At 37.2% G+C, this 27,687-nt stretch overlaps 1 protein-coding gene across 11 annotated transcripts in view; it reads left to right on the plus strand.

Annotated features, from left to right (window-relative positions):
* LOC124414286 (hepatic leukemia factor) overlaps positions 1-27,687 on the plus strand; it is a 212,297-nt gene that overhangs the window by 85,280 nt on the left and 99,330 nt on the right. For 2 of the 11 annotated variants that reach the window (XM_046895321.1, XM_046895327.1), the window contains exon 1: positions 19,090-19,620. The exons of 2 other annotated variants lie outside the window; for them this stretch is intronic. In XM_046895321.1, coding sequence (XP_046751277.1) covers positions 19,326-19,620 — 295 coding nt within the window. In that variant the 5' untranslated portion in view covers positions 19,090-19,325. Of the gene's footprint in view, positions 1-19,078; positions 19,621-27,687 lie in introns of those variants that run through there. 7 more of the 11 variants (XM_046895317.1, XM_046895316.1, XM_046895315.1 and 4 more) reach the window with 7 other exon arrangements.

Raw genomic sequence — 27,687 nt, forward strand, 5'->3', positions numbered from 1 at the left:
TTACATTTTTCTATTAATATATTTAAATTTAAAAAAAGTATAAATACTAATAGGTGTTAACAATAGTTTAATTCATTACTTTACTATTATTCAAAGCATAAATTGAGACCAAAACACAATTTCCACGGGCGGACTTATTTAGAGGTTGGCCCCCGATTTTGCGATGTGCGACGATGCGTGACGATGCGTGAAGTAGTGGGGGCAACTCTCGAGCGAAGATTAGGGGAAGCGGACTTATTTGGAGAGGGCTTATTCGGAGGTTGCACTGTATGTACGTTCTTAAAGTGCTTATAAAGACCCGTTGTACACCTCGAAAACGCGGGGATGCAAAACTCCTATACCGCTCAAGCGATCAGAGTGAAACTTAGGCAGTTGATGCCTTATTTTTGCAAAAAGTGGAGCGTCTTTTTACTTTTTCAAAATTTGGAAAAAAATCTTACAGATTGGTTACCAGCCACAGAAATTGGCCAAATTTTCGCAGTTGCACTGAATGGTTCGAACTATCCGGTATGACGCCACTCGGCGGTGATGAAATACACATTTTGAGCCCAGTCCCATGAGATTTGATGGTGAAATGACGAAATGGCAGCTGATCTGGTTTTCGCTTACGAAGTACACCGAAATCTCATTTTGGCGACATTTGTTACCGACATTACGCGCATGCCGATAATGTAAGCGTGTAATGTCGGTAAGAAATTATCGACAAATGTCAGCAAAATGAGATTTCGGTGTACTTCGTAAGCGAAAACCAGATCAGCTGCCATTTCGTCATTTCACCATCAAATCTCATGGGACTGGGCTCAAAATGTGTATTTCATCACCGCCAAGTGGCATCATACCGGATAGTTTAATCCATTCAGTGCAACTGTGAAATTTCGGCCAATTTCTGTGGGTGGTAACCAATCTGTAAAATTTTTTTTCCAAATTTTAAAAAAGTAAAAAGTGGCTCCACTTTTTGCCAAAATAAGGCATTAACTGCCCAAGTTTCACTCTGATCGCTTGAGCGGTATAGGAGTTTTGCATCCCCGCATTTTAGAGGTGTACAACGGGTCTTTATAAGCACCTTAAAGCTCTGGCAAATCGACGACTTACTGTAATTTGGTGTCGATTAAACACTTTTTGATGTACAATTTTCGAATCCAGAATGAAAGTTGTTCGGCCGACGTTTCGTGGGAAATTTATGGCAAAGGGGTCAGACAATCCCCTCAAACAGTCAGACGCACGGATGACCCGATTCAAAGAGGTGGTCCACCTGGCTGGAATGGTTGTGATTTCTTCGCTTACCCATGCGTGAGAAAAATGGCATCCATAAAGGATTGAAATACCCTCGTGCAAATATACTCAGGTCATCTCTCATGCACGTCATGGATAGACCTTCTTACATTGGATCTAACAACCCCAGTTGTTTAAACTGGAGTAAAAAATTAGAAACTCTCCTGTGTGATCCACCGTCTCATTGAACAGCCTGCAGCCCGCCAGTTCATGGACCACTTTTGATTGTAATATTTGATTCGAGACAAAGGAAGCAGGCTGGACTGATGAATAACGAGGGTATTAAGGACTGTTTGAAAGGGATTATAAGGTGAGGATGATAGCGATCGATGTATAAGAAAACCTGCTTAATGAGTACGATGAGTTTGGAATTCTGTGACGTCAGTGATTGTTGCCTGCGTTCCAGCATCGCAACTCATCAGGTGAAATCGAACAGGATCACGTAGATTTCCGCAAAAACGTGTCATTCTGTAAAGTGTCGATCATATTCCTGTGCAAAGTGGGTAAAGATTCATTTGCAAATTAAAGGATATTGGATTGATAGCGGTATCACTGGCGATAATCTTTCGTACTATTCACTAATTTATAAGTCGCTGGAACTTGACCGCCAAGCTTCGGCTGGATTATAATTGGATTAGCTGGTTGGCTTCAAAGCCATCCGCTCTCTGCCTTATCCTTTCCAAACGACGCGCAAGTTCGCGTTATTCCTTTGTCAGCGGCACTCTGGAATTACGTGTAATAAGTATGTATTCACTTAACAATAGTTCGCTCAAATGGTACCTCAATATCAATTATATGGACACCTATACGCGGATCAATGTGAGTAGCATGGTGATGTCAGTATCTATTTTATCGTAATGACCACTTTATTAAGTTTGCCCTTTGAACCTCGTTCTTGACACTGAAAGTGTTGGTTTTGGCAGGGCTCACAGTCAGTATTAGATTGACGAGGATCTCAAACCATAATCAGTTTTAGTCTATATATATTAGGGTGTGCCAAAAAATGAAGATATTTTTTTTTTCACTCTCACCCGAAAATATCGGAGAATATGCCCAAAAAAAAATTGTGTTAGAGGCGGAGCTCTTAATTTTAATTTTAAGAAGTCTTCCACGAAATTTGAAGTTTTGCTATTTAAATAACACGGGAACAAGGGCTTTTAATAGTATTTTGTCCTGCAAAGTATGAAGAAATTTTTTTCGATAAAATGAAGGAATGGATTATATTCAGCACTAAATTCTGGACAAAAAAATTTATCGAGCCGAATTTTCATCGTCGATATTGAAGTTTCTACAGATCTTTAAAACTGAAAATTTTTAAATTTCACGTTTTTTGCATTTTCCAACTAAACTATTGCAGATAGAAAAAAAGTTGAAAAGCAATTTTGTAGTTTGTCTGACGGCTGACACAAAAGTCTTGTAAGAATTTTTCGTATCATAACAAACAGCAATGTTACAGGCTCATAAAGTACAATTTTTATGAATTTTTGCTCTTATCAATTCAAAAATTGATGATTGAGCTAAAATTTCAGTACAGAATTCTCAATATATTAAACTTGCAACAAAACTGTATAGGTGAGATTTTCGGTATTATCTATAGTTAAAATTTACATGCCCGCAAAGTCTTAAAATTTTATGTCCATCATCAATATATTTCATAATATCGTTGAAAAATCATAAAAATAAGACTTTGCGGGCATGTCAATTTTAACTATTGATAATACCGAAAATCTCACCTATACAGTTTTGTTGCAAGTTTGTTATACTGAGAATTCTGTACTGAAATTTTAGCTCAATTTTTCAATTGATAAGAGCAAAAATATTAATAAAAATTTATAAAAATGGTACTTTGTGAGCCTGTAACATTGTTGTTAGTTATGATACGAAAAATTCTTACAAGACTTTTGTGTCAATTATATACATACATTAGAGTGGCGCAAAAAAACCGATAATTTTTTAAGAGAAAGAGAGTCTCGTATGACAAAATGTTAGTTTTTGATGTTTTAAGATCCCGCTCCAAGGGACAGTTCAGAAAAAAAATTTAAGAGGTTGCTCCAAATTTAAAAAAATGTCAAATATGGTCAAAAAATTAAATTAAAAAAATTGTATTTTCAGTATTTGATTTTTAATTCATGTAGTGGTGTATTGTTATCGATTCCTTCTTACTAAATTGAAGAAAAAAAAATTATGAAATTTTAATATGAATATTAAAAGGTCACCCGAAAAAATCTAAATAAATGCACTAAGAAATTAAAAAAAATTATGAGCGACCTTTAAAAATTCAGATTTTGAACTGAAACTTTCGGAAACTTATTTTTTTTTTGGTCTATAAAATTATACCGTAACGAGAAAAAAAAAATCGATTTTTGACGATTTCTGACGTTTTAAAAAATGTAGAGCAACCTCTTAAAGACTTTTTTTTGAGCTGTCCTTTGGAGTGGGCTCTTAAAACATAAAAACTAACATTTTGTCACACGGACTCAAGAAAAAAATAAAAAAAAAAACAGTCGGTTTTTTTGCGATACCCTGATATATATATATATATATCTTCTTCAGCTCATTCAATCAACTTCTTGATCGTTATTCGCACGTATGACTCCTTTTCAACTAGATCATAAATTGTTTCGAGGCATCCAACTGCCTGATAGTCCGTCGGTTTTATGAACCACTTCTTAAAACTCTCTGAACAAACTTCGCCCTCTGTTGGTTTCCCTCTTTTCTCACTGGCTTCTTTAAAGGTTCAAACTCGGGTTTGAAGCAGGATTTCTTTTCGCCGAAATCAACGTGACGCAATTTCGTCTTTCCTCGTGATGTATGTACTGCGCCGTACAAATGCGAGGAAAAAATCGTCAAAGCAGAATCAATGCTCAGACTTGAACTTCCCTGCTAGAACTTTGTTTTCCGTAAGCTCTCACGTGGAATATCATCGTTCGTAATCAATTTACATGAAACAAAAAACTGTTACCCCATCGGCATGCTCCTGGAAACGTGATCTGCTCTCATTGTTGCTCTCGGCGAGGTTCTGGAGTCCATACAGAGGCTGGAAGAGGCGGGTATCCGCATTGTTTTAATTCGTTGTAAGACTTCCCTTTAATCCTAACCTTAACTTTTTGTTTTGAAAATAACATCCACATACGGTGATTATCAATTTTCTTACAGTAACAAAAATCCTGAACTTAGAAACACAACAAACATTGGATGGAGGGTAAAGTGAAACGCTTTGAAATCTTTTTACGATTTTCTCCGGTTTGTCAGCATTTGGAAAGTTTTTTTTTTTTTTTTTTTTTACTTACGATGTGTTCTGCCAGTTGTTTTCATTATTCCTTGTTTATTTTCTATCTGCTGTTTTTCTAACGATCATGATCTTTCCTTTCTCTACATTTTACTACTCTTATTCGGAAAGATGTTTTTGCGGGACAGTTGATGGAAATAAGTGAAACACTTCTTCGATACTTTTGTTTTTCTCAATATGTCGTACATCTCGTTCGAAAGTATTATTTTACTTCGTGACTATAAGTCGAAGTTTCGCATTGTCATATCTCCGAAGTATTTGCCATTTTCCATTGCATAACTTGAACCTCGCTGAAGGTCTCCATCCAGCCAATAAGATTGGCACGTGAAAAAAATTGTAAGAGAAATATGCTTATTACACAGATAACTAACCACAGTGTATGACTTTTGTTGCAAAACCTTCAAGCGAATGGAACTGGAACTTAAGCCGATAGGTGAATTTTTTGAAACCTGTTTGTAAATCAAACGACAGGTAGAAAACCAATCACCTTTACTTATCGGCGTTCTTTCGAATATTTTTGCCGATCGCTTGAGAAAAAAAGTGTCGACTCTACACGCTTTAAATGTTTCAGTCGTTTTTTGAAATTTTTTACTCGTCATAACTTTCATTCTCGTTAAAAATTGGCACCTGATGCGATCCGAAACGATGTTTTATCGATCGATACGCTTCCTTTGGTCGGTTAATGAGAGAAGCTATCCATGGCAATCTATGTTCTCAACACTGTATCACGGAATATCGTAAAGAGGCTCCAAGAATCGTGTTTGATCTCCTACAAATTCATGTAACTGGTTTTACTAACTCATCGCAAAAAATTGAAAGCATCTAATTCGATTGCTACGCATTGAAAAACCATGAATCGCGATTGATTTTACTGACAATTTTATGGTAGAAATTGTTTAAAAATGGGTCGGAAGGAATTGGACGTAGTTGGATTTTCACTCTGCTAAAATTCCAGACTCCCGCCATCGCCAGCCAGCTGTTCCAATCAAATTACTTATTAATAACGTAAATGATGATTATTTATTAAATTAAGCATCCGTAAATCAATGGATTAACCATTTCTAATGGTGTAGTTAAATAATTTATAATATATGTATCTGTAAATTTTCTTTAATTCATTTAATAAGACCTTATTATCCTTCAAAAATAAGTTTATTAACACAAAATTGAATAGATATAATTTTTTTGATGATTGATCACACTGATTTTAATTAATATGTGGGTAACTGTTCCAATTTAGTTTACACCTGAAGCGTATATAGCGCGTGTAATGAACGAGCTGGCACCGAGATGTAAACTGAATAGAGTAGAAAAATCGGTGAATCGGATGATTTACGTATTTATCCAGTAAAAATTTCCGAGCTGTTGCGAAACGGCAGCATAGCTGAGAGAAAAAAGAAAATAAGCAGGTACATGCATGGAGATACCTATTAAGCGATCCGCGGTCGATTGCGAAATACAAATCTGCTAATCGACACCAGCCTCTGACGCAGGTGAAAGCGATCCTCATATCCAAAGCCGGGTTCGTGTGCTTGAGAGAATTCCAGCCGTGCGCTATCGGCGCTCAGGATCGAGATCCACAGATCTATACATCCACATGGATGTAACATTCTGCCCATGTAAGACAATGCGCGGTTAATTTAAACTCGGCGTTACATGTATACATATACGATTAAAACGCACCCGGAAGAGAAATTGATCGTCAACTGTAGCGGAATTGTAGATCACGGCGTTGATCTAGGATCGAAGAAGGAGAGACACGCAATTTCGAGTCAACGCCTGCCACGTTTCCGGGACGAATTACAATGATTTTTGCATACGGTCAATTGACATGCGGTTGTAGTTTGTCACCCTTCGGCGATTATTCGTTGGGACAGGTCAGGTCGCCGAGTTGCAGCAGTTTTCCGTCAATGCACGTCAGCGCCGTCATCGATGACGGAAGTTAGGCCGCTGCGGGTGCGATATTTTATTCTATTTTTATATTTCGCGTTATTTTTACGCCAAGCGATTTTTGCAGCCGTTTATTCTCGCGTAATTTTATACTTCTCATTGCTCTTGTAGAATGTATTTGCATGCGGAGAAAGTAGTCTGAACAGGTTTTATGGTGCCTATACTTACCTGCGGATCCCCGGCTGGATCAATCCGGTGGTTGAATCATTTGGCTTTCAATCGCACTTTTCACATTCATTTTTCTCCCGCATGCTTCTTGTATCTATAGGCTGACTTGAAAGCGGCTCTGTGCCGTGTATTTTTGGACCAATGTGGCAGCGCGACAGCTGGGAATTCCTAGAAATTCGGAGATCCGGCCTCAAGCTACAATGTCCAAGCTGATCGCGCTCGAAGAGGCCCAGAAAACGATGTTTTGACCGTTTGTTTCGTTGTATTGTGGCCCAATTTAGATTAATCTTACAGTTATTCAAACGTGCATCCTCGTTAAGGGGTCTACCCAACTGACGAGCAAAAAAAAGGATTTTTTTTAATAATGGCTTGATAAATACACTCTCGAATTGCATGAAAATTTTTTTTTTATAGACTTTAATCACTTTTTATACATGAAAATCGTAGTTGAAAATCAGTCCGAAAAAGGTAGGTCTTCGCTGTTGATGGTTTCTCGGAGATGGTTAATAACCTGAAACCAAAAAATCGAGCGGTTTTAGATTCAGCATGGCCTTGGAATGAATCATACGTTTTTTGAAATTTTGATTATAACTGTACTTTTTTTTTGCAAAAAAAGGCAAAAAAGCGGTCTTTCTCAACTTTTTCAAAAAATTCCCGCCGTTTTTTTAATTTTGCAATTATAAAAAATCCTATGATTCATTCGAAGGTCATCAACATGCTGAATCTAAAACCGTTCGATTTTCGGTTTCAGGTTAACCGTCTTTGAGAAATCATGATTTTCAACTACGATTGTTTATACAGAAATGAGTGTTTCTTTTTTTCAAAATGGTCCTAAATTCTTAATTTTTCTTTTTTTTTCTCTCTCTCTATTATGAAAAGCGTAATCAATATATTTTAACAATTAAAAATTGTTTTTTTGACGTCCGTTAAGGTTCGAGACCTGTTGGCTGCATGGCGCAAATCTGAGGTGCCGAGTTCCAGCAGTTGTAGCACCGTCATTTTGACATATTTTAGTCTAAAAAAATTTTTCAATACACCTTAAATCATACATTTTGAGATATGCTTCATGTTAATTCACTGAACTATTCTGCTTCTTGATAAAAAAAAATCTTGAAAAAATTTATATTTACAGAAGTTTCCCCCCTTGATTAGCTGTGCATGTTTTGAAAATCGCTTTAACGCGTTGTGTCATTTTCACGCTAACAGCTGGTTACCCATTTTTGGAAAAAAATCATTTTGGACTACAAGTATAATACACCGCTGAATCTGTTCTTTGTTTATTTTAACTTTCGCGGACTGAGGTCGATGTTTATTACCACCACCAAGTATCATTTCGTTGAATATACCTTGGCACTAGACCCGATCGCCGTCTGTCGTCTGATTTAATGTACATAATTGTGAGCCAGGCGAGTTGTTTCTTTCTCAGAATCGCAATGTTGGTCGTTCTAACAGTGACAGTGTCCAAGTTAAACAACCCGAGCTGAGAAATAGACTTCAAGGTCACGGACAGCACGACAGAAGCGTATTTCAGAATTTCCTAACCTAACTAATCGTCCCATTTTCTGGTTTAACTACTCTTGCTTTTTTTTCTTGCTTTACTATTTATTAAGCGGACTTGAATGAATTGCCTGAATCGTTTCATCCGTGAAACTGTCAGGATTTTAAAGCAAATTAAACGAACGCGAAGTGCACAAATAAACACGAACGGTTATTGGTGCCTAACGAATTTGGCATTCAGAATAATAATGCAATTAAAAAGTACCCAAAGGAAAAAAAGACATTAAAAAATCTTCGTTTAGAAATTTAAGGCTTTTCGCGGCAGGTCAATCAGAGTAAACTCGCAACGTTAGTACGTGTAAATAGTTTTAGACTCGAATTCATGAAGGTAGTTGATCGGCAACCGAATATATATCCTTCTCAATATGCGTCGAGCGAATGAATATGAAAACGTGTTTTCATTAGCATTCCACAGAAAAATAATAACGTCAATGTTTAACAGCCAGGAGTCCGAAAAGAATCGATTTTTCAAATTTTTTTTTTGAGAAGACGTTTTCATTTATCAAAGTAAAAATTTGTAGAGATATTATGGTAACTTTGAACTACATTTTAACATGTTCTATTTGTAAAGATAATTATTTTGAAAGCTACAATAGCTGATCTCCGGGAGCACTTGGAAAGCACGATATCTCTGGACTGAATAATGTAAAATGAAAGAAACGAAAAATACTTCGTTTATATAATGTATTATCTTGTAATTGATCGAAGGAATAAGCAAAATAATCATTTTTGGCAAAATGGTGTCTTCTAAAAAAAAAAAAAAAAAATGGATCGTTGACAAAAATTTAGGCCTTAAATTGTTTATAAAATGGAAAATATTTATCGATGAGAAAAAACGTTCAATTAATTACTAAAAAATATACTTAAGCTTGTGTTAAAATTTGAGAATGATCGGTTCAACCCTTTCCGAGAAATCTTGCTCACCGACTTTAAAGCATAGTTTTGAGAAAAATGCGTTTAAAGTTTCAACAGCACTTTACGTATAGTAATAAAAAAAAATTTATTTATTTCGTTTTCTGCCAAATTATCGTAAATTTGATGTATTCACTTATTTTTAGGCCAATGTAAGATATCTGGGGCATAATGGACCATCCATAAAAATTGGGTCAAAAATTTGAAAATTTTTTTTTTTCATTGTTGTATCATAATTTTGCAATACCTAATTTATAACTTGGCTTATTTTTCACTTATCCTCTTGTATCAAGATTCAAGCGCTATCTACAAACACTCGTTGATTCGCAATATAATTTAGCAATCGTATAAATTAACTATAACACAGCGTTGACAAGAAAAAAAAGATTTGTCAAATAATTTTTGTACTCCTTTGTTATCAGTAGCCTAATAATGATCGGATGGGCCCGGTCGAAACATCGCAAAGACAAAATTTTCTGATAAAAAGTCGATTATGACTTAAGTTGAGGGATATTTTACTTCATTCATCGATCATCCGTGTTCGCTAACTTCAGACTCGAAATCCTCTTGACTCAACATTCGGTGTGCATGCCTGTGCTTTTGTAACTATAATCCTCAAGTATATGAGTGCCATTCTCTTCGAGCTTCCGCATTCTCGCAAAAAACCACTCTACAGTACAAAAGATGTCTAACAACTTGTTGCGTTTCACTTGTTGCTCGTTGGAACCGAACATTCGTTGCAAAATCAAGTAAGCCAGTGTAGATAAACTCGGCTCGACGAGCGTCACACGTGTTTCCGTTATTGTGCATCTGGTGTTCGGTGTTCGCGTGTTGTTCAGACATCAGTGGTTACACACGTTCACAATCAGTGAATGTGACGCGCATCTCGAAGCCGGCTGACGATGGAAGTAGGGAAATCCTGATCACCGCGTAACCTTCAAGGTAATTTGTTTACACGCGGTAATCGCTTTACGTAGCGTGATTTCGTGTCTCTGGGCTCTCTGGCTGTGGCCGTTAAGGTCCGTTCACACACTTTGCACTGTCATTTTATATCTATATCCTTACTTCTTTTATCCATCCACAAAGTCGAGAAATTATTTTCGTAAATTTCAGTCTCGATTGCCGATCACCAGAATTTTTGATCATCTTGAAAGTTCGAAATTTTTCACACTTCTTGTTCTATTTTGTTTACTCGGGAGCCCGGTGATTATTTTTTTTATTGTTTATTGAATCGTCGTTGATTCTGGAAAAGTGAAAAGCGCGTAATGCAAAAATAATTACATTTTCGACGGTAACCTTATATTTGGTAAATTGAACACATCCTTCAACATTCTTTGCACGTAGATTAATGAAAATGATCGGTTGATTAATAAAGAATTTTGTCTTCGGGTGGAATGAATTAGTTGTGTAACTGGTTCGAATTAAACGAGGGATGAACAATCATTTATTTATAGTTTGTACTTACGGCAAATTTCGTGATTGCAATTAGCTTTTAAAAGATTGTATATAATTCCAAACACTTGTTCAGCAGAGATTTAAATGATCTATGATTAAACAGGATTTTAAAGAATTTCAAGGGGTTTTGAAGGATCTTAGAAATTTCAGAAAATTTCATACGATTTCGAAGATTTTTACTTAAAATCATACCAACAGATTTCACAAATCTTATAAAACCTCGAAGAATTTCAAAGGATTTCACAAGAATTCGCGCGATATCAAAAATTTCTCCAGCTTGCAGAACTTTCAGAATATCTTACTGGATTTCCAAAGATTTCATGCAATTTTAAGGCTTTTTCAAAATCTCTGAAATTTCGAGAATTTCCCGAAATTTCAGCAATCTCTGGAGGTGTCGTGTGATTTCCAAGAATTTCATGGGCTATTCCATGATTTATCGAAATTTCACGAACTTCCAAAGTTTTCACGAAACTCCAGCAATTTCCAAAGTTTTTATCAAATTTCTCTTTCAACATACAGACATAATGCATTAAAATTATGCTGCTGATGCTTCGTTTCAAAACGCTTCAAAATGGTTAAACATCTAGCAGATTCGTTCACCTTTACTCGACGGTAATTTATTTCGTCCGGAAAATTGTTTTTTTACTAATTCATGGATGGATATTTTCTTCTTTTTTCAGTATTTGATTCAATAATGCATCAGTGCATGATCATAATGAATTTCGTTGTAATGTTGTAGAGCAAATATTCATGGATACCAACACGTTCGAAACAAGTGATTTAATGAACTTGTAGAAAATAGTCTTTTAAAAAACGTGATCCATTGTAGAATGAAATCGACTAGATACACTGGAGTTTTTAAAATTTTGAAGTGACTTGAAATGAAACCTCGATATATCTAAGATTTTCTTTATAATTTTAGTCTTTTCAACTTCCTGCTCCTCTTTTTCTGGATAAAAAATAGAATAGGGGATATTATTATATACTCGTGGAAAAAATAACCCTCTTACTTTTGGTCGAAAAAAGGTTCAACTTTGAAACGCTGTAACTTCGCTATAATTTGTGAATAGAACATTGAATCAAAAACGATTTTACAGGTGAAAATCTTGGCTTTAAGTTCCATTCTTCAGATTTACCATATATGAACTTTTACTTGAGTTATCATAATTCCATTTTTTCAGATTTCCAAAATGACTGTTTGGTAGCTTGGACTTTCCCCTTTAGAATCCCTTTTTCAATTTTGACTGCAATTTTTTCCCGCCAAGTTATCCGACATCAAAATAAATAGTAGCTGACAAACTTTGACCCTACGTATCAAGTAAAAAAATCCTCTTTGTCTTAAGGGATCTACCCAACTGAAGAGTAAAAAAAGGGTTTTTTTCAAGAATTTTTTTAATGAGTTTCAACTGGAAATATTGATATACGCTTTGTTCGGCTTGATAGACATTTTCGAATTACATCAAAAAATTTTTTCATTATTTTTAATCACTTTTTGTACGCGAAAATCGTTGTTGAAAATCAGTCTGCAAAAAAAGGTAGGTCTGCAGAGTTGATGATTTCTCGGAGACGGTTAACCTGAAACCAATAAATCTAACGGTTTTCGATTTCGATTCAGCATGTGAATGGCTTTGAAGTGAATCATACGATTTTTGATGTTTGCAAAATTAACAAAACCGTGGCCATTATTCGAAAAAGTTGAAAAGGACTGTTTTTTTGCCGTTTTTCTGCAAAAAAATATAGTCAAAATCAAAATTTCAAAAAACGTATGATCCATTCCAAGGCTATAGTTGTAAAGAATATGTGATTAAAATTTCATAAGAATCGGTTCAGTAGTTTCAGAGATTTTATCAACACGGTGTATAAAAACGTTGTAATCCCCGAGAGGGATTTCTATACGATCGTTATATTTTAAAAATAAATGTCGTTTCCGGACATGTTTGTCTTCAAACGACCTACGTAGTACGCAATGCATGTTACAGCGAGAAACAAGCGAAAAAACTTTAGATGCAGGAACCATAATAAAAAATTGCTTAAACATAGTTTTTATGGGTTTTTATGATTTTTTCAACAAATTTCACATCAACCCCCAATTCTGACTTCAGATTCGTGTTCAGCGGGAAAAAATACACAATAAAAAAAAAATACAGTCCGACCTCCAGCGCAGACAACTTTTTTATTTCTGTGGACCTGTGTTATTTTTCAGAATTTCGCTCCACCTGAACGTTTCTTCTCGGAACTTTGCTCTACCGTAAATTTGAGCCGTCGGGGTTCCGACCATTCCAAACTTTGTTGTTTCTTCAAGATTTGATTTCTTTCCTCCAAGTTTCACCACCAAATAATTCGGAATTACGCGCTTTCGCAACTTTCAAAATCCGGAACTTCAACCCCCCCTCTCGCGATGAAATTGTTAAAAAGTATCGATTTTCGGCCAGCACGAACCTCCGCAACTCCCGAGTCAGTCGATCATCGCCAAGGTAGGTGGCTGTCGGGTGGGGCGGTTACCCGTAGGAAACACGTGCCCGAGGAACGTGCCTCGCGGTGCACGTGGCCTGGCGCTACTGCACCCTGCGATCACCCCACTCCGGTAACGCACAAACCCTCTGGGCAAGCCGGGCTCAGTTATCCGAAGTCTCGCACGGCACCAAGTTCTCGAGAATTTTGCTAAACCTCTTGATTATATTTACACTTGATAAAACCACAGCTATAAAATAATAATTTGAGACCGGGGTTAAAGCTCGTCGCTCGATTCGCTGGAAAAATAATGTAAAAAGAAAAGAAAAATACGGATACGCACGTAGGAATATTGAGAAAAACACAGTAGAGATCAATAATCGAAATATCGTAGGTTCGCATCAATATTGTTAAAAGGAAAATGAAAATAAAGAATCGACAAAAGAAAATTGGGAAACGTTTCGGCGTAGTCCGGAAGTCGTGTAAAAAATCCATACGGGCGTCGTGCGTTTTAAAACTACCCTGTCGTTGGATCTCGAAACAGGTTCCGAAATGCGTCGAAAATTTTATTTTGGGGCGTATATTTTTTAATCGATATATATTTGTCGAATATATGCATTGGGGTGTTTCTGAAAAAAATGATTGGCGATTCTCCACCATGGCAACCCTTAAAAGGTTTGTTTAGGATAAGAGAAGGTTCTGTCAAACGGTGAACGTTCTACGTTATGTGGAAGATCGCAATCACAATTGGTTGATTCTTCACTTTTATAAATTTTTTTTTAATTCATAAGGTATCGTGAATAACATTTTTTTTTATTGCTTATTACATCAATTATAATATCAATTCACGTCACATAGTAGAGCCATACTTGTAATATCAAGTCTCCAGTTGATGTTTGAAGAATGTATCTGGTGACTTTTTCATTAATAACTCAATATCATCAAATAGTTATAATTTAATATAAACTTGTAATTTAAGGGAGTAAATTCCCTGATGGTATATTATTGTGTTATGGATCGTGATCCTTGGGTTAAACATAAATGTCAGTAAAGAAACAATTGAAGTGCTATAACGTGTGTCTATACACAAATTTAAAAAAATGTGAAAAAAGAGCTAGAATCAAATGAGCGCGATTTTTCACATAACGTAGGACGCTCATCTTTTCACAGAATCTTTCTTTTAACCCGAACAAATTTTTCAGGGGGTGCCACGACGGAAGATCACTAATTATTTTCTTCTGAAACACCTTAGCATACACATGATGTATGTATACAAACATCGCATAAATATTGTTGCATATCGTTGTTTCTCTGTTTTCATACAGTTTTTCTCTCTTTCCTTCTCTGTGGCGATCGCTTACTTTTTTTTTATTACTTTGCTCTTTCATTACAAATCTTCTGGCTTCAGACCCCCTCCGGGATTTCGTCACGCCTTCTGCGATTTTCTCTTGCCGTAAGCAAGTGTTCCTTTTAAGGTGCTTATAAAGACGCGCTGTACACCTCGAAAACGCGGGGATCCAAAACTCTTATACCGCTCAAGGGATCAAAGTGAAACTTGGGTAGTTGATGACTTATTTTGGAAAAAAGTGGAGCGTCTTTTTACTTTTTCAAAATTTGGAAAAAAACTTTACGGATTGATTACCACCCACAGAAATTGGCCAAATTTTCACAGTTGCACTGAATGGACCGAACTATCCGGTATGATGCCACTCGGCGGTGATAAAACACACATTTTGAGCCCAATCCCATGAGATTTGATGGTGAAATGACGAAATGGCAGCTGATCTGGTTTTCGATTACGAAGAACACCGAAATCTCATTTTGGCGACATTTGTTACCGACATTACGAGCATGACGGTAATGCATGCGTGTAACGTCGGTAAAAAATTACCGGCATGCATGAAAGATCGGTAATTTCTATGGGTGGTAACCAGTCCGTCAAATTTTTTTCCAAATTTCGAGAAAGTAAAAAGACGCTCCACTTTTTGCCAAAATAAGTCATCGACTGCCCAAATTTCACTCTGATCGCTTGAGCGGTATAGGAGTTTTGCATCCCCACGTTTTCGAGGTGTAAGCCGCGTCTTTATAAGCACCTTAATATTGCAGCATATTTTGCCCGCCTTGACGAGCCTCTGGGGGTTTAAGTATAGCGTCGAGATATCGTTAGTAATAATAATCATAACAGTACAATAGTCGGCGAAACCCGTATTCAAAAAGGGCCTCAATTCAGCATGACAATGCAAGTGTTGATTTACAAACGGAGAGCAGTGATTCGTCGGAAGATAAAAGATTTTGCGAAGGTGATCTAAAAATCTCTTAGTATCTGCGCCGTAATTGATTTCGAAAAATTCTCACGCTGGAGTGGGAGACTGAAACTTATTTCATTTTTAAATTGATGCTCTGTTCTGCTCGTGTCCTTTGTTACCTTTCCCGAATCTGTGGATCTCTCGTTTCTCGTACAAGTAATTAGTGATTCGAAATGAAAAATGAGAAAAATTTTTGAATACGGGTGATTCTCAGTGAAATCAAAGGTGTTTAAAATAAATTGAGATTCGGCTTTCACTTGAATTTTTTTATTCTATCTAGATTTACTTTTTCCAGTCTAAACTACGATCCAAAGCGTTATTTCTTTTTTCTCAACTTTCGGAAAATTTGTTCATATTCACTTGAACTTTGCGTCAAAAACAATTCATTTGTTTTTTTTTTTTCTGTTCCGCGAATAATTTTTGTATTCTATGCTTTTCATTTCTACCTTTTTTCAATTTTTTTCCAACGTTTTACACAATGCGGTTAAGGGGCCTTATTAGTGTAACCCATGAAAAATTAGGCGATTTTCAGGAATTTTTTTAAAAGAAAGTACTCGATAGAATGTTTTGAATTTTTTTGGAAATAATAAAGTATATTTTAAGTTTTTTTTTATAAAAATATTGAAAAGTAACGGAGTTATTTCCTGTCTTCGGAGGTGCCAAAAAAAAAAGTTTCCCAACTGCTGACATGATTCCGCCCGAATGAGTAGCTCAAACAAAAAAATTCAACAAGGTCATTGAAGTTGAAGGTATTTCCTATACAATGACCTAAGATTTTTGAAAAATATCAAAAATCAACAAAATGGCGTAGTTCTGAAAAAAGTGTCGTGTTTTAGAGTAAGAAAATGGTCGTTTTTTTAATGCCAAATTGACAATTTGCAACCAATCAAAAAGATCGTACGTCATTGTATAGTAAAGATACTCAAAAATACTCAGTTTCATTTTGAAGTCGATCGGTCAATTTCTCTTTGAGTTATGATGTCAGCAATTTTGAAAAATGTCGTTTCGAGAAAAACGCGTTTAAAATAGGCAAGTGGAGCGGCTTATACCTGCGAGCGGTCGCTCTTTAGAACGTTGTCATTCAAAAACTATTCAAGATACGACCTTGCCGCTTTCACAGGATATTCTTGAAGATATAAACTATCGAATGAGTAAAAAAAAAAAATTCGATTTTTTGAAAGTGTCACACTGGTAAGGCCCCTTAAAGTCTTGCTTATTCGAGCTCGTCTACTCTGCTATAGACAAAAATATCTGTTGTTTTTTACTCTTGATACTTATGTCCGTTGCAGACAAACTTCGTTTTCATGATCAGCTTTCCCTGATCACATGAGTATACTTGTATTTTTCGTTGCTACTTGCACTTTTTGTCATGTACTTGTATTTTTTTAACGTACGTGAAATCACGCAAATACACAAGTCTGTTCTCTTGTAGAGAAGCAAATAATTAATTTTCGTTGTCAATCAAAAATGTACTGTTATTTTTTCAATCCTTTTTATCCGAGTCTTTCGACTCTCGTAGTCATTCTCAGTTGAGGCGGTCATTGTCCCAAGATTTATGTCAAATCGACAAAAATTATCCTATTTTGGACCAAGGCTCACGATTTTTGTAATTTTGTCTACTATTTCGTGAAAACACCCAAAAGTGAAATCAAAAGAGGCGTTCTCACTTACACACTCGTCAAAGGGTGTCCCTGGTTAAGAGGGGCCAAATGCCCCTGTCTTGGGATTTTAAAACTATCCTTTCGGAAATTCTTCTTAGGTCACATAAACATTTGTCCAGCGATCGTAACTCAGTGACCCCCTAAGACCTCTGGTGGAAATTAATTTGGGACACGGTACCATTTCCAAGATTCCAAAAAAATGTACACAAGTTTTTAATCGTTATATTTCGAAATGTAACCCATGTAACAAAAACTTTCTTCTTGTCATTTCGTTACTTCAGATGTATTCGTGCCCCATGAATCACTTCAGATTTTTTTCATTGGTGCGCCGTGTCGAAAATGCCGATTTTTGCACTTTTTTGTCATTCATTTACTATCTTTTACCATGATTTGACATAAAGTTGTCTGAATAGCCATGGAATATCTACATATCCCTCTTAAATATTCATATGCCCATTTTTCTCAATGCTATGTATGATCATAATTATTATCAACAGTATAACTCTGAGTTGTTAATGAACTCAAAAAAAATGAAAAAAAAAGAATGCTAAGATTTCTTATTCTTAAAATCTTATTATTTTTATCTGAATTACATCTGGAGTAGCGAAATAATAAGAAAAAAGTTTTTATACATGGGTTAGATTTCGAAATATAACGATTTTTATCTTTCATGCATTTTTTCGGAACCTTGGGAGTAGCATCTCGGACCCAAATTAATTTCCACCAGAGATCTTTTGGTAATGACTACCTATTATTTTTCTCACAAGAATCCGTGCATTAATTGTAAGTCTCAAGATAAAAAATCGAATGCGTCAAATGTCATTTCTTTACCCCCAGAAAGGTGGAAGGGGGTTATTGAATTATGAACCGCTAGCCAAATATTTTTGTAACGTAAAAAACATTTCCGAACGGATATTTTGAAATTTCCGAAATAGGAGCATTTGATCTCTCTTAACCAGGGATACCCAAATTTGTTTTCAAAATCGAAAATGCCCCAACATCGGTAACGAGGAATGTTTAAAATGTTTGTTTCCGTCAAAAAATTGGAAAAAAAACGACCACCCTAAGTCTTGGACATATTTTACCTAGATCAACGGATATGAGAAAAGTAATTTCATCACTTGTAGATCGAATATTTCTTGCCATATTCTATAAGCGATTAGTCGAAAGTAATGAGAGTAGAAAAACTCAAGAACCAAAAAAGAAAGAAATAACAACGCTTGGGGTATATCTTTATGATGGAAGAATTGAATTGAATAAAATCTTACAATGAAATTTGATATTTAAAGTTCTTAACCATTTCAACTTGACCGAGCATTATTCATACAATACACCCCAGGTTTTTCTTGCAAGGATCTGCTTGACAATTGCAACTCGTCTAGTTTATGAGGGTAATCAAATGTTACCAGCATGGTAGGCAGAGTGTCAACTGGTCGATTACAGGGGATTTGATTTTCGCTGACTAGCAAAGGTCAAAGAAGAAAAATTAAGGAAGTTGAATCGCGTGCTCCACGAGCAGGTCCTTTTAAGAAGATCCCCTGATATACTCACCATTCAATGTACTTAATGTCTGCTTAACTCTTTCGTCTTATGAATTTCAATTCTATCTTCTTGACTGTTGTAAAATTTAAATTAATTCTATTGAAAATTATTTATTGAACAAGCGAACAGTTGAATGATAGATCCTTTTTTTTACCTATCAGGTAATAACGAATCGGTTATTCATTTGCTATGATTCGGGACAAGGAGGCATTCCAAATGAGCAAAAACCATGTATTCCGCCATTAACGGGATACTTATAATTGTTAAATATTCCGGTAACCCTATATATAAATGATTTCTCGTCAAAGGTGAATTCTTCAACTTCGTCCCGTTTTGGCAGTTTGATGCGTCGCTTGTGGCTCACTGATTCCAGGTTCCATGATTGATTCGCGCGCTGCGAGTGCCACGACCGTGTGATATATCGTGGTGTGGCATCGGTGGAAATTTCTATCGGGACAATTTAATTCACTTACATAATAAACTAGAAGAACCATAAAAATTCTCTTCGAGTCGCTGTCAGCGGAACAATAGTCTTAAAAGTGTTTTCTCAACCGGTGTGAAAGTGATAACGAGTAAATCAAATCCGCACCCTCTTTAGTGATGGGAATGAAAACGCCGATTGTCTGAATTTGCAACTCCGTTAGAACATGTGCAAGAACGAATAAGGCACTAGCCGTTGGACAGAAAAAATTCGGGAGTCAAGTTCTGGTAGAATAAAGGAAAGAATCAATCGGTACGATAGAGAGTCTGGCTTGGCACGGCATGGGTGGTGCCCAAAACTATCCGGCCGAGTCCGAGGCGGGAAGTTCTTGCTGGCAACAGCATCGCTGGGAGGCGGTTCGCCCACAAGTCCAGGTTCATCAACAGTTCCAGACGCACTTCCAGCAGCCGGGACCGATGCAACAAGCCGTCGCGATTCCAGCCGCTCCTCAGCACCACCAGCTGCAGCTCCAGCAGCCTCAACACCATGCCCAACAGCAGCAACAGCAGCAGTATCACTTCCATTCACAATCTAGCGGGGTTCCTGCCCGAAAGTTTTGCTCCTACACTGTACCAGGTACTTTGATTCTTTCTCGTCAGACTTTCGTGATCGGGTTTCGAACCCCTCCGGGATGTCCTTTTGCGGTTGGTTAGCTAACGCATGCCAATCACCAAATGGACGGTCGTTTAGATTGACCACTTAACTCATCCATGCTGTTACCTTGCTTCTTCTGTCCCGAAATATTCATAAACGATAATGATATACGTCAGGGACTTTACTTACAGCTACAGACCTGTTCAGGTTATGACAAACCTCTCCTGGGATGATCCATTCGGTGACCTTATTAGTTGATGAAACTCCCGTTCCCGCTGAGACACATCCTTCAAGTTGCAGTTACCGAATACCAATCGATCGCAGAAAGTTCACTGTCCATGTACAAAGAGTCTTTCACACTGGCAAATCACTTGTCGAAATGCCGACTATCGTCCGGCTACTTAAACGTTGACTAATTTTTACTTTGAATCAGCAAGACGGTTATCATTCGCGAGGAATATACCGTTGAACTATGCCCTATGTTCACAAATGTCCTCAAAAACATTGAGGTCAAGCAGAAGTCAGAACGAAAAATAGAGATAATATACAATTCATCACAGTTAATGTAATACAAGGATCAAAATAATCTGGTAATTATAAAAATTTGAAAGTTTCTGAGAATTATTTTTTGTTGACGATAAATTATTTTCCAGTCAACTTGTAGCTTGTTTGCTAAAAATTGACAACCTAGCGGACATTTGTGAACGTCTGGGTTGACCAACAATTGGCTTGAAATACACCCTTTGATCATCAGTTCCCGATTATTCGTCACTTTATGTTGGTGATAAGTTAAATATAAGCCGAGTGGCGATAATCACTAGTCCTATTATTTCATGGTTGCTGATAAAATTAGATAGACACTGATTGCAAGATTTGACTGTCCTACAAATCCAGTTATCCTTTGTCTCGAATTTTTCTAATTGTTTGACTATAATCTTGAAAGCACTTAAAAGAAAACAACTGTGAGAAGAGGATAAACGCGAATGATCAATAATGGAGATAACTGACTTTGAGAATTCTACATGAATAGTTTCTTCTTAACTTTTATCAAGAAGTCTTTTCTCCAAGTCCATGGCTCACTTCTTCTACACGACTAATTGTTCAGCAAATAAAGATATGAATTCAATGATTGATGCCTGAAAATAATCCGGTTTTCACTAAACGTTTGCGACTAAAATGCAGTTATTGTGGTTTTTTCCGAATCCCGCTATAAAACGACAATGGCAACCAACAAGTACGTTCAACTTCAAATCATGGTGATTTAGTTGGGAGTTTTAATAAATTTAGAGTGCTTTGCGGTTACAGAGAAACTATACGCACTAGATTACGAAATTCATGCGGCCGGATAGATGTATAATAATATATAGGTAGGTAAAAGCAACAGATTGACATGAATAAAAGATGTTCTTCATTTCCACTCAGAGACACTGAAGCCGGCTATCTCTTCCATATCTAGCCATTTTCTCGCTGCACTGTTTTCATCGGTGAGATTCAGAGATGCATAAATATTGCGCAACGCTCTCGTGAGATTGCATTCGAATGCAAAAAAAAAAAAAAATTGACGAGACTGAAGAAGGGGAAAGAAATACCAATAAATAGCTGAATGGTCGCCATCAGTCCGCAGCGAAGAATTGATACGTTTTTCCGCTCGAAAATTATTACAATGAAAATTACGAATTTCGAATTATGATAATCAACCAACTTAGAGTTTAAAGAACTGAATACGAAATGAAATTGCACAATGAAATGTTGCAAAAGCAGCACGGGTATAAATTCTTTATGCGGAATGCTTTATACGTGGGTGATTGTCATTTGTTTAGTGCAAAATCCTGTCTGCGCATAACATAAAACAGTAAAAGGATTACCAAAATGGAAATTTTATATACCCCTCTCGAGAAACACGCATGTAAGAACATTGGAGAGGCGAGTCGGTGTGTTATAGTCAGTTCATAAACAACAGCTACAGCTCTATTGTACAACAGCTACTTAGAAACTATATCTAATCACTCGTGTCCCTTATACATGTATACAATATATGTTATGTTTATGTCTTCTCGGTATCCTTTCTTACGCGATGCAGTTGCAGAAATTCTTCCTCAGAGAATTGCCTCACCAATTTTCGTCTTGTCTTCGTAGAAGCTTTGGCATTTAGGCGTTCCGATGAGATGGACTGACCACGTCCCCACCTGCGATCTAGAGTAAAAAAAAAAAAAAAAGAAAAAGACGGTCTAGTTTCACTTGTAAGAAGTTGAATTGGCCCACTTTTAGCATCAGGTTTTAGTGATAACTTTCATTGATTTGTTCTTTACTGCTTACTTCTGATCTTCATCTTCACCTTCCTAAACGAACTTCACGTTGACATTGAAAACGGTAATACCATGTGGTGTCGGCGATGCCGAATATATCACATCAGAAACATAATCAGCTTCGGTTAACGCCGAGTAAATGACGAAATGACTTTCTCCGGCACTGTGTATACGCGAAACCAGGGTAAAAAGACCTGCTCTGTTTCAACCGTGACCGGATAATACCCTGCCTATAAGAGTCGTACGAGATAGTCAATACTTTGGGTGTTGGAAATTGACAAGGGGACCTTTGTCCGTATAACAGCCTGATAATCGGTACCACCCAATGATAGGCATTTAACGTTATAAGTCCGCGGTTACACCTCACGTTGTTTTTACACCTTTCTTTTTACCTCCAGTTAGATCGTGGCGCGAAAGGCCACTTTCTCAGAGCAATACGCACACGTGAATTTCTTACGCGACATTACGAAACTTATCGCTGCTCTAGACATACCGATGACATCGCTGATCAGCAGTCTGAAATCATTCTACGAGTAATACTGATTAATTTTCGCTGGCCCAATTACACAGAATGTGGGAATTTATTCGACCTCGAATGGTATTACCAGGTATTGGCATGAATTTGCCAATTTTCCAGCACGGTTTCATAAAAGTTTGTAAAGTCATTCCTGAAAATGAACTAATTGCTGCAGATACATCAGTCTTGTTATGGATTAGCAATCTCCTAGAACAATCGGTTAATTTCATCAGAGAAAGGTTGTGGACCACTTGAGAAAGTGTTAATATCCATGACTAGCGGGTGTAAGAACTGTCACTGGTAACCCCTGGGCTAGAGTATACGCCAGTCGCGTGGAAATATATGATTTATTGAATCAGCAAATACATATGAGTTGTTGGACCAGTGAAAAACTACGTCTATCAAGAGGTATCAGCTACTGTTCACTAGAAGGAAGTGTCCTTTCTTCCAGTCCATAGTGCTTTGCAGCGGATCGTTAAACGCCAGTTGCGTTGCGTTGTGTCAATTGGAAATATCGAAGGCCACGTATGAACCACGGCACCTGTCGTGTATGATCATTTGACCGGAAAAAGGTGGACTTAATTATCTATTCCTGTCATAGAAATAGAACCTGGGTTGAGTTATGGCCTGTAGGACCTAGTTTCAATTTCTCATTTGAGTTATTATCTCGCCCGCACTAGACGCGCAGCAAATCGCGGTTTTGTTAATTTGAAATTTTTTACAACCAAGCAGCAAGGCTCGCGACTGACTCCGGTTTCTTTTTAACGATCGGTACATTCTTAAACAACAATATTTCTAACTAAGCGGTAAACCCAACGAGGAGTAACGCTGCAGCGCTGATCGCGCTACTGCAGCTGTACCACGAGCACGTAACTGCAGTGTGTGCACACGCACACGTTGCAAAAGTCTTACACGCGAGTTTCTAAGCGTAAAGATGTCTTGATTCCTATAACTTGTCTGTACTCAAGGCCAAGCAGCGTTCCTTTCCGTTGCCTAAGATAATATAACGACGGTAGTTATAGTGCTTTTCCACAATCCATATGCCGGAGAAGTAAGACAACATCCTCTACTGCTTCCCTCATTATTTCATATATCGTTGACTTTGACTTATGCGCTGGCTCGTCATCCTTTGCTTCTACCTTGGAGATAGTCACGTTCTCAAATCGTTACATCTTTACAGTGGCACACAGTTGTATGTCCTTTTCATGAAATCGTTTGGTCCAGAACTCAACCTCTTGACGATTAACAATTGAAAATAAGAACTCATCTCGCTAAGAAATAAATTCCAGTTGGAAAAACAACGAACAATGTGGTCTTGTAGTTTTAATTTCATCTATTGATTTACCGATCATCTCAAAGGATGGGTTCATCGTACCCAATATACTATTATATTCATCATACCCCCTGTAGATACCAAGAGGTTTCCTTGAGGGTGAACGACACTTTGCTGGCAGGTAGGCATCTGAAGTTATATCTAGGGTACTCACTGTGAGTGAGATATAGCTTTCGTTGCCCATCTGGCGGCAAGCGTCGTTCGCATCATCAACCCTCATTGAATCCTCTCCGTAAAGACCAAATTTTATGATCCATGTGGAAATTCAACATCGTACAGTGTTATATTGACATTAAGTTATAGTCTACACAGAAGTCCATACCTACTGCATTTTTCTCACAGCGTTACCTACAGTTTCGTTCGATCGTTTAAAGGCTATTGAAATTTTCTTCCTTGCACTACAGTATTTAACATACGTCTGTTGAATTCAACATATATGTAGACAAAAAATGATTCCTTTTAACCTTTTGCAATAGTATCGTGGAGGTATTTCGACGTGAACAGTGAAAGACACTTACTGTGGACACCGAACATCGCCAAGTGCTGGGTCTAATGGTGGATTCACGGATGGGTGATGTATGTCGTTCGGGTTACAAGTACGCTGTAACAGATTAGCAAGATGTGGGAGATTATGCGACGACCCATAAGAATGTCGCTAGTCGCCGTACCAACTTCCCTCTTATGCACGTACATGAAACGGACCTTTTGGCGTGTGCGGGTGAAGACAACACGCGATCCCACCGTTCTTGATGTATTATCCCTAACTTTGCGCCCTCTTAGAGTACTGTAGACGAAATAGCCAAGTCCACTTCACAATATCGCTATCAACAACACAAGCTGGCCGATAAATCGATCGGACATGACGAAGTCGTCAGCCACTTTACTTGATTCCTTTTATTCGCTGGGAAATATGCAGGCCGCGGTTAGAAAAAGAGAAAGTGATTTAAAAAGATGAGATCGCAGAGTAGGCAGACCGATCTATCGATTGATCGATCGGGTCAATGCTTCGATGCACTTACGAATACTGCGTCCACAGTTCCGAAACTTCGGATCCGTCCGCTTCCACGAAATTTCTTTAGAGTCGATGCCTACATACTTTTGTCGATAACGAAACGACTGTACGCAATTATTTTCACACACGCCAGGTAAACCCTTTTATCTCGTTCCCATAGAAAAGTAGGACAGGCTTCCGACGCAAGTTATATTAGAGGGAGACAAGTTCGGTGTCGTCAACATAAGTGGGATAAAGTTACGTTTGTGTGAGTCTAGCTGTATGTTTTATGCTTCGCTTTAGCGACATCGCGTTTCCGACGTAGGCATACCTACGTGCAGTGTGACTCGGATTGTTGTGGAGAATGAGTCAGGCACTGCTGTACCTTGAGGGAAAAATCTCCTACGACGCCCACGCTCCATTCGTGCGAACACAACTTCCACCTTCCAGGCGACCATCGCACCGGGACAATGGAAAATCACTGCGATTTCCGTTTTTGATATCGCTCCTCGTCGGCGTCTCCATTTTTTCCTTTACATGTACTCGAATCATCGATGCTTGAATTGCTTTCCAAGTGACTCGAAGAACATTAATTTTATTGCCTAATTGTATGACGCAACCATTTCAATTTGATCATATACCGCGACTTTAACTTCCATCTATAAAATTAAACAACTTTTTGAAATGTCTATTGGCACAATGTTTTTTTTTTTTTCAACATAATTCACAATCTCTTGAATATTCAATCAATGTGCTTCAGAAGTGATTCTGTAGTACTAGGTTACTTGTAAGAAAAAAAAAAAAAAAAAAAACCAGAAATTTTGTACGTGTATTAACTTGAATACTAATATTCAATGACGAGGGATTTTTTCAATGACAGTTGACGTCGGTTAGGAATCACCCGACGTAGTTCTACCGGGTGTAACTCATCATTTCATGATTCCATGGTTCACGTAGAAATAGACCAATTATCATTGTCCAGCGTAACTAATAAAGATTCGAACAACAGATTTTGAGAACTGTACTTGAACCAAAGTCACAGCTTGTTCACATTATTATAAGCTTGATCCGAGGCGGGGTTTGCAAATCGTTTGAAAACTGAGTCTGTCTGTTCCTCGGCTATTTCTTCAGCATTCATGCCCGATGACGCGCAACTATTTCCAATGGAAACGGTTTCCAATTTCAAACTAGAAAGGTCTTGTATATTAGCCGGTCAGTTTTTGTTTGATCACCCGCAGCTGTTTACTGTCCGTACGGCATACATCACTTACAAATTATTTTACGACCGTGTTCATCTCTAATGGTTCCTACTTATTTTTCTTCGACGGTAACCGGTTGGTATAATAATTATTGTTTTCTCGCAGTCGTTAAATATTATACGCTAACATTTATGATTTACTGATTGCAATTGAACGCTGATCAGTGGTATACCTTTTTACGCAACGGTTTTCTTCTGGCAGTCTGCTCGATTATTCGGAGTCTATAAAACTAAATCATGTTTTATTGATGATCTTGTCAAACATTAAACATTTCATTTTTATGCAAGCATATTTTCATGATTGCGTGTCTTTTGCGTGGGAGGTCTGAATAGATATCATAGTTACAACTATTCATCGCAGTAAAGGAAATCTGTGAAAAATTAAATACCCCATGGCAATCCTGACAAAACCATTATCATAATCATTATCATTATGATTACTGTTACGTTATTGCCTCAAGTGTAAAATACATTAACATTTCTTCTGATTGATTACGGAGGCTGCTGTTTGTTCATCATCTTTTCAAGCTCAAAAGAAAAACTGTATAATACATTTTACAAACTTTATATCAATCTAAAATTTTAAACGGCAGGGCGGTCTGATTATTGCTAAATTGTTGAAGATTTTTATTTTGGAATGAAACAGTAAACAGAGATTGAATTTCAACGAACTAAGTGGAGGGAATTTTTTCGTACGGAGAAAAAAAAGATTTCAAAGTGGAATAAAACAATTCAATGGCAAAAAATATATATAGGGTATTCCGAGTGAAATCGCGGAGTCATTTGCCTCATGTCATTAGATGCTTGTATAACTTTTTTTTCGCATGGATTCCACTTCAAAAGAAGCCTAATTTTTTTAAAGAATTTTCTCGCTACTCCTTCTGGTGGTGCGACGATCGTTTTTGTGTAAAAAACGGATATTGTTTCGGATTGTATACCTAAATACATAAACCCCTAGAAATCTCGCGGGATTCGACGAAAAAAAAAATGACCAAGCTTAATTCTTGGTTAATCTTTAACAAGGGATTCAATGGTGGCCTTTAATTTGAACTTGAACCTCATCTTCAAGGTAATTTTGAGATCCACTTTGATTTTTCAAATGGGACCACCATGTTTGGTGCCGGAATCGGAAAGAACGGAAATTTTGCAAAAGTTTAACTTCAAGATCAAGATCAAGATCCAAACGCTAATCAGATCCACCTGATCAAACCTGACAACTTTTTTGTGAAATATCTTGCGTGAGATGCGTATCCTCAAAATTATCCGCGTTCTTGTTACCAAGCATAGTTTTGCCCTTTCTTTGACCCGTTGAGGTCACGTTGACACTAGACCTTGACACATATTTAAACGTAAAATTTCCCCCTCTTTCTGATTCTGGCACCAAAATTCCACCAACATTTGAAAAATCATAATTGATCTCAAAATGACCTTGAAGATGAGGTTCTTTCGTATGGCGCCTGCAGTTCAGAAATGAGTTATCGTAATTGCACGGATCGCCGTTTCATTTCTACACGGCATGCGGCAGGCTGCTGTAAGATGTTCCGCTCTTTGTGCCGGTACGTGATTTTACATAATGTATCGATCTGTGGAAGAAACAACGTTTTTCCGTTGCAATATAATTTATTACTCAAACAGTTTATACTG

Source organism: Diprion similis, chromosome 13 (assembly GCF_021155765.1).
Source record: "Diprion similis isolate iyDipSimi1 chromosome 13, iyDipSimi1.1, whole genome shotgun sequence".
In the NCBI taxonomy this organism is placed as follows: Eukaryota; Metazoa; Arthropoda; class Insecta; order Hymenoptera; family Diprionidae; genus Diprion; species Diprion similis.